At 48.8% G+C, this 12170-nt stretch overlaps 1 protein-coding gene across 2 annotated transcripts in view; it reads right to left on the reverse strand.

Moving 5' to 3' along the window:
- The window catches only part of LOC146782964 (phospholipid scramblase 1-like), a 125988-nt gene that overhangs the window by 8976 nt on the left and 104842 nt on the right, over positions 1–12170 (reverse strand). For both annotated transcript variants that reach the window (XM_085639890.1, XM_085639891.1), the window contains exon 7: positions 322–450. In XM_085639890.1, the coding sequence (XP_085496016.1) occupies positions 322–450 (129 nt within the window). The remainder of the gene's footprint in view (positions 1–321; positions 451–12170) is intronic.

Below are 12170 nucleotides of genomic sequence, written 5' to 3' on the forward strand. Positions count from 1 at the left end.
CCAAGCTATACCTGGCTGATGAGCCCTTGTCAAGGCAAAACCAGTCCTAGGTTGTGTTTCAGTATGGTGAGAACCTGGCTTGGCAGTCCAGGCTGGACTTTTCTCATGAGGAGCTGGGTCAAGGCTGATTTGCATATGGCTGGGTCAAGGCTGATTTGCATATGGCTGGGTCCAAACTGAGGTGGTTTGATGAGCAAAAGAACTATGGGTTGGAATGCTACCCCCATCGATCGGCAGTGGTTACATTTGTAAGCCTTCCTCCCATCATCTTTTGTGTGTTTTATGTTAAAAGAAAATCTGTTCACAATTGAAAATACTCACCAAAAAGAAACAGGATCCGATGAGAACAGCCTTCAACTTCACTTCCAGGTCAAGCGGAAACTGGACAGAAAAGAGCCCACCGTCCCGACGAATAAAACCTACGGTCTGCGTTTCATCGTTGGACTTCACCTGTTGACACACATGGTAGAGGCAAGGTACTGAAAGAAAAGTTTGCATCCTTCACCCACGAGTCACCCTGTTCATATCCATCATGCCTCATTCGGTACCGAACTCAATGCCTCCCTGCTCAAAGCATGACTGCCATGTTCCACACCCACCAACTCCAACTGAGATGCACCAAAATTACTATTTTAATAACTCTAGAAAGTAGCACAGGAGAATATCATTTAGAGAAGCAGGCTCTGTAAGTGCTCTTTTATCAGCAACAGCCACATCTGTCAAGAGGTTCAGCAATCAGAGACATGTTTGTTGAACATCTGTGGGAGACGCCTGCTCTTGACTTGCAAAGTGAATTTTAGAGTAAGACACCCCTGAGATTGTGATATTGTGCTGATGTCTTGCAAGGAGCAAGAGAAGCAAGTCAGTGGGCATTTCGGATTCAAAATGTGTACAATGATTTTGAGCAAGGAAGTTGGAAGATTTTTCACTACCACTGAACTGTAACTTAGCCCCCTGGTGTCTGCATTTAGTTGAAAGGAGGTTTTCTATGTTTTTTTGCAACTCACACCATATGGAAGCCTTAGTCAGGAGCTGCATGCCTGAGACAAGGAGACCTTTCTTTTTGATCACTGCCATGACTTCCACCTCTTGCGTTACCCCTCACACTCAGCCACCTCATCTCTCTCTCTCTCCCGCCCTCGCGCTAATCCTCGATTCTTGTTCTAGTTTGCACAGTTCTTGTTGGAGCCCCTGTGTGGTGTGCAGACAGGGATGTGTCTCTCTCCCTGTCTCTCTCCCTCCCTCCCTCCCTCCCTCCTACCAATCCTCTATTCTTGTTCTAGTTTGCACAGTTCTTGTTGGAGCCCCTGTGTGGTGTGCAGACAGGGGTGTGTCTCTATCCCTGTCTCTCTCCCTCCCTCCCTCCCTCCCTCCCTCCCTCCTACCAATCCTCTATTCTTGTTCTAGTTTGCACAGTTCTTGTTGGAGCCCCTGTGTGGTGTGCAGACAGGGGTGTGTCTCTCTCCCTGTCTCTCTCCCTCTCTCCCTCCCTCCTACCAATCCTCTATTCTTGTTCTAGTTTTGCACAGTTCTTGTTGGAGCCCCTGTGTGGTGTGCAGACAGGGGTGTGTCTCTCTCCCTGTCTCTCTCCCTCCCTCCCACCAATCCTCGATTCTTGTTCTAGTTTGCACAGTTCTTGTTGGAGCCCCTGTGTGGTGTGCAGACAGGGGTGTGTCTCTCTCCCTCTCTCCCTCCCTCCTACCAATCCTCTATTCTTGTTCTAGTTTTGCACAGTTCTTGTTGGAGCCCCTGTGTGGTGTGCAGACAGGGATGTGTCTCTTTCCCTGTCTCTCTCCCTCTCTTCCTCCCTCCTACCAATCCTCTATTCTTGTTCTAGTTTTGCACAGTTCTTGTTGGAGCCCCTGGGTGGTGTGCAGACAGGGGTGTCTCTCTCTCCCTGTCTCTCTCCCTCCCTCCCTCCCTCCCTCCCTCCCTCCTACCAATCCTCTATTCTTGTTCTAGTTTTGCACAGTTCTTGTAGGAGCCCCTGGGTGGTGTGCAGACAGGGATGTGTCTCTTTCCCTGTCTCTCTCCCTCTCTTCCTCCCTCCTACCAATCCTCTATTCTTGTTCTAGTTTTGCACAGTTCTTGTTGGAGCCCCTGTGTGGTGTGCAGACAGAGATGTGTCTCTCTCCCTGTCTCTCCCTCTCTCCCTCCCTCCCTCCCTCCCACCAATACTCGATTCTTGTTCTAGTTTTGCACAGTTCTTGTTGGAGCCCCTGTGTGGTGTGCAGACAGGGATGCGTCTCTTTCCCTGTCTCTCTCCCTCCTTCCCTCCCTCCAACCAATCCTCTATTCTTGTTCTAGTTTTGCACAGTTCTTGTTGGAGCCCCTGTGTGGTGTGCAGACAGGGATGTGTCTCTTTCCCTCTCCCTCCCTCTCCCTCCCTCCCTCCAACCAATCCTCGATTCTTGTTCTAGTTTGCACAGTTCTTGTTGGAGCCCCTGTGTGGTGTGCAGACAGGGATGTGTCTCTCTCCCTCTCCCTCCCTCTCCCTCCCTCCCTCCAACCAATCCTCTATTCTTGTTCTAGTTTTGCACAGTTCTTGTTGGAGCCCCTGGGTGGTGTGCAGACAGGGGTGTCTCTCTCTCCCTGTCTCTCTCCCTCCCTCCCTCCCTCCCTCCCTCCTACCAATCCTCTATTCTTGTTCTAGTTTTGCACAGTTCTTGTAGGAGCCCCTGGGTGGTGTGCAGACAGGGATGTGTCTCTTTCCCTGTCTCTCTCCCTCTCTTCCTCCCTCCTACCAATCCTCTATTCTTGTTCTAGTTTTGCACAGTTCTTGTTGGAGCCCCTGTGTGGTGTGCAGACAGAGATGTGTCTCTCTCCCTGTCTCTCCCTCTCTCCCTCCCTCCCTCCCTCCCACCAATACTCGATTCTTGTTCTAGTTTTGCACAGTTCTTGTTGGAGCCCCTGTGTGGTGTGCAGACAGGGATGCGTCTCTTTCCCTGTCTCTCTCCCTCCTTCCCTCCCTCCAACCAATCCTCTATTCTTGTTCTAGTTTTGCACAGTTCTTGTTGGAGCCCCTGTGTGGTGTGCAGACAGGGATGTGTCTCTTTCCCTCTCCCTCCCTCTCCCTCCCTCCCTCCAACCAATCCTCGATTCTTGTTCTAGTTTGCACAGTTCTTGTTGGAGCCCCTGTGTGGTGTGCAGACAGGGATGTGTCTCTCTCCCTCTCCCTCCCTCTCCCTCCCTCCCTCCAACCAATCCTTTATTCTTGTTCTAGTTTGCACAGTTCTTGTTGGAGCCCCTGTGTGGTGTGCAGACAGGGGTGTGTCTCTCTCCCTGTCTCTCTCCCTCCCTCCCTCCTACCAATCCTCTATTCTTGTTCTAGTTTGCACAGTTCTTGTTGGAGCCCCTGTGTGGTGTGCAGACAGGGGTGTGTCTCTCTCCCTGTCTCTCTCCCTCTCCCTCCCTCCCTCCTACCAATCCTCTATTCTTGTTCGAGTTTGCACAGTTCTTGTTGGAGCCCCTGTATGGTGTGCAGACAGGGGTGTGTCTCTCTCCCTCTCTCCCTCCCTCCCTCCCTCCTACCAATCCTCTATTCTTGTTCTAGTTTTGCACAGTTCTTGTTGGAGCCCCTGTGTGTTGTGCAGACAGGGATGTGTCTCTTTCCCTGTCTCTCTCCCTCTCTCCCTCCCTCCAACCAATCCTCTATTCTTGTTCTAGTTTTGCACAGTTCTTGTTGGAGCCCCTGTGTGGTGTGCAGACAGGGATGTGTCTCTTTCCCTGTCTCTCTCCCTCTCTCCCTCCCTCCTACCAATCCTCTCTTCTTGTTCTAGTTTGCACAGTTCTTGTTGGAGCCCCTGGGTGGTGTGCAGACAGGAATGTGTCTCTCTCCCTCTCCCTTCCTCCCTCCTACCAATCCTCGATTCTTGTTCTAGTTTGCACAGTTCTTGTTGGAGCCCCTGTGTGGTGTGCAGACAGGGGTGTGTCTCTCTCCCTGTCTCTCTCCCTCCCTCCCTCCCTCCCTCCCACCAATGCTCTATTCTTGGTCGAGTTTGCACAGTTCTTGTTGGAGCCCCTGTGTGGTGTGCAGACAGGGATGTGTCTCTCTCCCTGTCTCTCTCCCTCTCTCCCTCCCGCCCTCCCACCAATCCTCTATTCTTGTTCTAGTTTGCACAGTTCTTGTTGGAGCCCCTGGGTGGTGTGCAGACAGGGATGTGTCTCCCTCCCTCCCTCCCCCCCTTCCTCCTACCAATCCTCTCTTCTTGTTCTAGTTTGCACAGTTCTTGTTGGAGCCCCTGGGTGGTGTGCAGACAGGAATGTGTCTCTCTCCCTCTCCCTTCCTCCCTCCCTCCCTCCCACCAATCCTCGATTCTTGTTCTAGTTTGCACAGTTCTTGTTGGAGCCCCTGTGTGGTGTGCAGACAGGGGTGTGTCTCTCTCCCTGTCTCTCTCCCTCCCTCCCTCCCTCCCTCCCACCAATGCTCTATTCTTGTTCGAGTTTGCACAGTTCTTGTTGGAGCCCCTGTGTGGTGTGCAGACAGGGGTGTGTCTCTCTCCCCGTCTCTCTCCCTCCCTCCCTCCCTCCCTCCCTCCCACCAATGCTCTATTCTTGTTCGAGTTTGCACAGTTCTTGTTGGAGCCCCTGTGTGGTGTGCAGACAGGGATGTGTCTCTTTCCCTGTCTGTCTCCCTCTCTCCCTCCCTCCTACCAATCCTCTATTCTTGTTCTAGTTTGCACAGTTCTTGTTGGAGCCCCTGTGTGGTGTGCAGACAGGGGTGTGTCTCTCTCCCTGTCTCTCTCCCTCCCTCCCTCCCTCCCTCCCACCAATGCTCTATTCTTGTTCGAGTTTGCACAGTTCTTGTTGGAGCCCCTGGGTGGTGTGCAGACAGAGATGTGTCTCTTTCCCTGTCTCTCTCCCTCTCTCCCTCCCTCCTACCAATCCTCTATTCTTGTTCTAGTTTGCACAGTTCTTGTTGGAGCCCCTGTGTGGTGTGCAGACAGGGATGTGTCTCTTTCCTTGTCTCTCTCCCTCTCTCCCTCCCTCCTACCAATCCTCTATTCTTGTTCTAGTTTGCACAGTTCTTGTTGGAGCCCCTGTGTGGTGTGCAGACAGGGGTGTGTCTCTCTCCCTGTCTCTCTCCCTCCCTCCCTCCCTCCCTCCCACCAATGCTCTATTCTTGTTCGAGTTTGCACAGTTCTTTTTGGAGCCCCTGTGTGGTGTGCAGACAGATATGTGTCTCTCTCCCTGTCTCTCTCCCTCCCTCCCTGCCACCAATCCTCTATTCTTGTTCGAGTTTGCACAGTTCTTGTTGTGGCCTCTGGGTGGTGTGCAGACAGGGGTGTGTCTCTCTCCCTGTCTCTCTCCCTCCCTCCCTCCCTCCCTCCCACCAATGCTCTATTCTTGTTCGAGTTTGCACAGTTCTTGTTGTGGCCTCTGGGTGGTGTGCAGACAGGGGTGTGTCTCCCTCCCTCTCCCTCCCTCCCTCCTACCAATCCTCTATTCTTGTTCTAGTTTGCACAGTTCTTGTTGGAGCCCCTGTGTGGTGTGCAGACAGGGATGTGTCTCTTTCCCTGTCTCTCTCCCTCTCTCCCTCCCTCCCTCCTACCAATCCTCTCTTCTTGTTCTAGTTTGCACGGTTCTTGTTGGAGCCCCTGTGTGGTGTGCAGACAGGGGTGTGTCTCTCTCCCTGTCTCTCTCCCTCCCTCCCTCCCTCCTACCAATCCTCTATTCTTGTTCTAGTTTGCACAGTTCTTGTTGGAGCCTCTGTGTGGTGTGCAGACAGGGGTGTGTCTCTCTCCCTGTCTCTCTCCCTCCCTCCCTCCCTCCTACCAATCCTCTATTCTTGTTCTAGTTTGCACAGTTCTTGTTGGAGCCCCTGTGTGGTATGCAGACAGGGATATGTCTCTTTCCCTGTCTCTCTCCCTCTCTCCCTCCCTCCTACCAATCCTCTATTCTTGTTCTAGTTTGCACAGTTCTTGTTGGAGCCCCTGTGTGGTGTGCAGACAGGGGTGTGTCTCTCTCCCTGTCTCTCTCCCTCTCTCTCTCCCTCCTACCAATCCTCTATTCTTGTTCTAGTTTGCACAGTTCTTGTTGGAGCCCCTGTGTGGTGTGCAGACAGGGGTGTGTCTCTCTCCCTGTCTCTCTCCCTCTCTCCCTCCCGCCCTCCCACCAATCCTCTATTCTTGTTCTAGTTTGCACAGTTCTTGTTGGAGCCCCTGGGTGGTGTGCAGACAGGGATGTGTCTCTTTCCCTGTCTCTCTCCCTCCCTCCCTCCCTCCCTCCCACCAATGCTCTATTCTTGTTCGAGTTTGCACAGTTCTTGTTGGAGCCCCTGGGTGGTGTGCAGACAGAGATGTGTCTCTCTCCCTGTCTCTCTCCCTGTCTCTCTCCTTCTCTCCCTCCCTCCTACCAATCCTCTATTCTTGTTCTAGTTTGCACAGTTCTTGTTGGAGCCCCTGTGTGGTGTGCAGACAGGGATGTGTCTCTTTCCCTGTCTCCCTCCCTCTCTCCCTCCCTCCTACCAATCCTCTATTCTTGTTCGAGTTTGCACAGTTCTTGTTGGAGCCCCTGTGTGGTGTGCAGACAGAGATGTGTCTCTTTCCCTGTCTCTCTCCCTCTCTCCCTCCCTCCTACCAATCCTCTATTCTTGTTCTAGTTTGCACAGTTCTTGTTGGAGCCCCTGGGTGGTGTGCAGACAGGGATGTGTCTCCCTCCCTCCCTCCCTCCCTCCCTCTCCCTCCCTCCCTCCCTCCAACCAATCCTCTATTCTTGTTCTAGTTTGCACAGTTCTTGTTGGAGCCCCTGGGTGGTGTGCAGACAGGGGTGTGTCTCTCTCCCTGTCTCTCTCCCTCGCTCCCTCCCTCCTACCAATCCTCTATTCTTGTTCTAGTTTGCACAGTTCTTGTTGGAGCCCCTGTGTGGTGTGCAGACAGGGGTGTGTCTCTCTCCCTGTCTCTCTCCCTCTCTCCCTCCCTCCTACCAATCCTCTCTTTTTGTTCGAGTTTGCACAGTTCGTGTTGGAGCCCCTGTGTGGTGTGCAGACAGGGATGTGTCTCTCTCCCGGTCTCTCTCCCTCCCTCCCTCCCTCCTACCAATCCTCTATTCTTATTCTAGTTTGCACAGTTCTTGTTGGAGCCCCTGTGTGGTGTGCAGACAGGGATGTGTCTCTTTCCCTGTCTCTCTCCCTCTCTCCCTCCCTCCTACCAATCCTCTCTTCTTGTTCTAGTTTGCACAGTTCTTGTTGGAGCCCCTGTGTGGTGTGCAGACAGGGGTGTGTCTCTCTCCCTGTCTCTCTCCCTCCCTCCCTCTCACCAATGCTCTATTCTTGTTCGAGTTTGCACAGTTCTTGTTGGAGCCCCTGTGTGGTGTGCAGACAGGGATGTGTCTCTCTCCCTGTCTCTCTCCCTCCCTTCCTCCCTCCTACCAATCCTCTATTCTTGTTCTAGTTTGCACAGTTCTTGTTGGAGCCCCTGTGTGATGTGCAGACAGGGGTGTGTCTCTCTCCCTGTCTCTCTCCCTCCCTCCCTCCCTCCTACCAATCCTCTATTCTTGTTCTAGTTTGCACAGTTCTTGTTGGAGCCCCTGGGTGGTGTGCAGACAGCGCTGTGTCTCTCTCCCTCTCCCTCCCTCCCTCCTACCAATCCTCTATTCTTGTTTGTTAGGTCTTCAGTGTACTACGGTCGATTGAGTTTGTGATTTACGTAAGAGTGGACGGTACGGATGCTTCCATCACGGAACATTCTATGGTCAGTCAGAGCCAAGGGGACTTGTGACTTCATTACTGAATGTTGGGGTGATGCAGACTGATTAAAGGGGTGAAAGAGGCAGTTTGGGATTGGCTGAAGACTGGCAAAGAGTTGTGCTCAATCATGTCTCCTGAAGAGCCTTGGGTGATGAAACCCCTTCTCAGGTCCCCCCCCTTAACTTTAAGGGGTGAAAGGCCCGAGAGACTCACTCAGGTTCATGCCAGCCTTGGGTTCTTATTAATGTGACCTGACAACGGTTGCATACTTATGGCCAGACCTCTGACAAGTCACGGTTTAGAAAGAAACTCTGGGACTAACCTTTATTTATTATCCTTCTCAGAGTCAGAAGAAGTGATCTTTTGTTTAAAGGTTATTAATTTTAAATTCACCTTGTTGGGTAAAGTTTTATATTTCTACAATTAATTAAAAACAACAACACTTGTTTGTAATAGCATGTGAATCTTGTGTTTGTGATAGCATTTGAATTGTATCATGCACTACTAGAGAAGAAACATTATAACACCATACATAAAACCCTTGCTTTGGGTGGGAAGTTTTTTTTTCTACGCGGTCATGTTTTTATAAAATGTAAACATTCTATGTGTGCTCCTGGTGGTTGGGGTGGACCTGAAGTCCATGGACCTGATAAAAAGAAAGCTTAAATGGTGGTTTGAGCATTGCTGCTCCTATGTACAGTTAACATAAGGAATATATTAGAAAGAGTATTTAAGTTAAAAAAGATGACATTACTGTTGCCTAAATGAATGTCTTCCAAGTGCATGAAGGGGTTGTGGAAACCTCTCCAGCGGCAGCTGTTGAGGGCAATTATAGTTTTTCTACCAGCCTGGACTCAGTGTCTTACCAGATGTATGGAGGTATGACATCTCACACCGCGTTCTCAATTAAACTGTAAAGAGTTGGAACATACTGGGATATGTGAGGATGAGATCAAGAATGGAAATAGAGTGTGCAACTGGTTGCTAAAAATTTCAAGATTTATAGGTAGTAAAGGATTTTTCAAAACATCAAGGGACAGCATTTCAGACCAGGAATAAAAGGGCGCACGGCTAATAGTAGGGAACACTGTGCAGTAAAGGCTGCCTGCGAGAGTTGAGGGAAAAACGAGATATTCTGACAAATTGAAAATGTCTCACAGATAATAAAGATATAAAAGAAGTGTTGGAGGATTATAAAGATACTATATTACAGATGAACGGTGGAGATAAAAAGAAAGCCTGCTGGATAGAATGATGCTGCAGAAAAATGGGTTGTTTCAAGGGGTAAATCAGACTATACCATCTTATTGTATCTTTATAAAACACTTAAAAATGTAATGGAAATTTCATATAAACACAGTGGTTATGCAGAAGAGCACACCAAAACAAGAGGAAACATTGAGGCATGCATGAAGTTTAAAGGAATATTTGCAGTTGGCACGTATCTATTAAAGGAGACTATATTCATTTAGCCTCATCAAAAAACAATAGGCATGAAGCTTGAGCCATGTATCAATCCAACTGTGTAGAGGGTGAGGTGAACAAAGAAAATGTGGAGTTTAATGCAATTGAAGGAAATGCCAATAAGTGTAAAAGGGGCTATTTTTGAGGAACTGGATGAGTTACCAAGATCCAGGTGACAGAACCGGGCGCGGCAAAGAGAAAGGTTAGCCCCAATGGTCATTGCAAGAACACCTGGAGAGACATTAGGCTATGCCTGCACTTGAGGGATAGTAACAAATGCATGATTGAATATAAATATTCTTTACCAAATATATAAGAGATGGTGATGCTTGTACATGATGCCAAGATATTTAAAACTATAGATTTAGCCTCTGCATATCACCATCTCAAATGCATGAAGAATCAACAGATTTTCTACTCGAGCGGCAGCTTTCTCAATGCGAACGGTCGCGAGCTGCCGTGACCGCCCACGTTGAGGAATCGCGCTAGGAGATGCAAATTCTCACTTGCACTCACCAACTGTCGTGTAGTTCCTACAAATCTGCAGGATCTGCGCATCGTTCAGACAGCATAAACTAAGGGATTGATGTCTAGACTGATTCCGGACACCAACGCAGGATATGTTGGCCTATGGATCAACTAGCTCACAGAGCCACTATAAGCCCCCGAACCTTACCAGGGAGCGAATAGTTTTCTGGCAACCATTGAACATGACAACCCTTGACCCTTCCGGGATCAGGGAAACAGTACAGTACTTTACGCCCAGTCATTCATGCTCACTTGGTCTCAGAGAGATACACTAAATAAATGTTGGGGACGTTTTCAAGACCTCATTGTCAGTGTGGAAGAGTCTCCTCTACTTATCTTACAAAGGTGACGTTCTTTTATACAAAAAAGCTAGCCCCAGGGTTCTACCACAATCTATATGTTGCGAGTACAATTATGTTAATGAACCTAAACCAATAATTGCAATTATGCAAAGTAGCCCTGTCGCTCAAAGACGAAAATGGCAATGACTTTTGTACGGATTATATCAATCCAGTTATGTACGTCATATGCAGGGGATTAAGATATGGTACTAAGAATCATTATGAATATTAAATGAGGAAAGTTCCAAGGAAACCAATCGATATTTTATTCAGCACATAACTGGGTAAAAGGTCATTGCTAGAACCGTTATGCAGGGCAAGGTAGGACAAATGTAGGTAAAAGGTCGGTGTGCTACTTGGGCCTAGGTTAGGGAACATAACACAACTTAACGTTGGCGAGCTGTGCGTGATATAAAACTCCGCCATGCAGCAGTTGGCGGAGTTTTGCTGGAACTCTGTGTTGCAAGCAGAACGCGGAAAGGGCAAAACTCCACAAACTTCGCCAGCGGAGCGGAATTATTCACCCACCTCTAGTTTGTTTTTTTGCCATAGTTTCGGGAATAGCAGAAATTTACACAAAATAGGTGTTGAATGCTGCGAGTAAGGCTCAGGGCCAGATTAAAATTATAGGTGCTATTTAGCGTACCTGATAAATAACAATACTATGAGGTACGTTATTTATCGGGTGTGATAAATAGCACCTATTATTAACCCTGGGCAGAGCGGCACTACGCGGAGGTCCACGGACTTGGGCACCAACTCCGAGGAACTCCATTCCACTCTGCTCCGCTGCCTGCCTCCACCCCCTCTAGTAAGAATGAAATAAATATACATTAAAGGTAAAATAATAAACACTCACCTTGACTGCGGCGTCCCCGAGCTGCGGTCCTCCTCTTCCTCGGCGTTTCACGGTGATCTGAGAATGTGCCTGCGCATGTGCATTTCTTGCAAGGAATGTGCATGCACATGCGCAGATCATCGTGAAACGCAGAGGAAGAGGAGGACGCCAGCCCGGGGACGCCGCAGTCAAGGTAAGTGTTTATTATTTTACCTTTAATGTATATTTATTTCATTCTTACTAGGGTGGGGGGGTGGAGGCGGCAGCTGGTTAACTCCGCTCTGCCGCGGAGTGTGTGGAGATTTGCCTACTCCGCGTTCTCCGCAGAACACAGAGTAGGCAAATCTCCGCATACTCCGTGGGCGGAGTGGAGTTCTCCTCCCACGGTGACCTATTATGAGATATTGGGGAATAACATGTGGGCTTTTGTGTTTAACGCGGCAAAATGTGCATGGTACGGTTAATACTGTACACATTTCCCCTGGTTTGACCGGCTGAAATCTAACAAAGTGCAGATTATTATCAGATGCTTTAAATACCTTTTACCTCGTAACTCTGACCTGTGCGTAAACAGGGTTTTACGCTCCGGCCTGAATATAACAAGCAACTCCTAATCACGCCCTATGTATCTCCGAAATATCATAAAGGAAAACACTAAACACTAGGTTTAGCTGATGTGAACAGCGTGACCAAGAATTTGTGGGGGAAAAAAATTATTAAGAGTAATGCACACAGTTTGTAGCACTTTAATGCTACACATGAATGTATCATTACAACTGATGGGTACAATAAAGCTATAGAGGCAGTGCCGGTGCAAAACAAATCTTGGGAGATGGGAAAATAACTACATTTGCCCCAAGGACTTTAAAAAGTGCTAATAAAAAGTACTCAGCAATCTAAGGAAGATTGGCTACTGTTTGAATAATACTAAAGTTCAAGTTGGGTGTGGGGCGCCAGATTCACTACCAAGCCGGACCACAAACTGTTGAAGGAATATTTTACTAAAATGTTTGTGACTCGGTTTCTGGTTGCCTAAGTAATGATGGAGAAGATACTGAAGCTGGAATGGGTGAATACGAGATGTAAAAGCATTTAGAAAAGGCGATGTGGTCCCACAGGAAGTGACAAAGGTGTAAAGGGAAAATGGTTAGGATAGGTATATTTAAGACAATGGGGCATCAATAGGATAAATGGAAGACTGAAAAGTGATCTTTCGAGGCCTGGTTTAGGCCTGGTTGTGTAAAAATGATTAGAACATTGGAATGTTGGAAGCTCCATTGAAAACAATGGAGCAGCTCCGGGCTTATAATGG

The sequence above is a fragment of the Triturus cristatus genome, chromosome 12 (genome assembly GCF_964204655.1).
Source record: "Triturus cristatus chromosome 12, aTriCri1.1, whole genome shotgun sequence".
Classification (NCBI taxonomy): domain Eukaryota; kingdom Metazoa; phylum Chordata; class Amphibia; order Caudata; family Salamandridae; genus Triturus; species Triturus cristatus.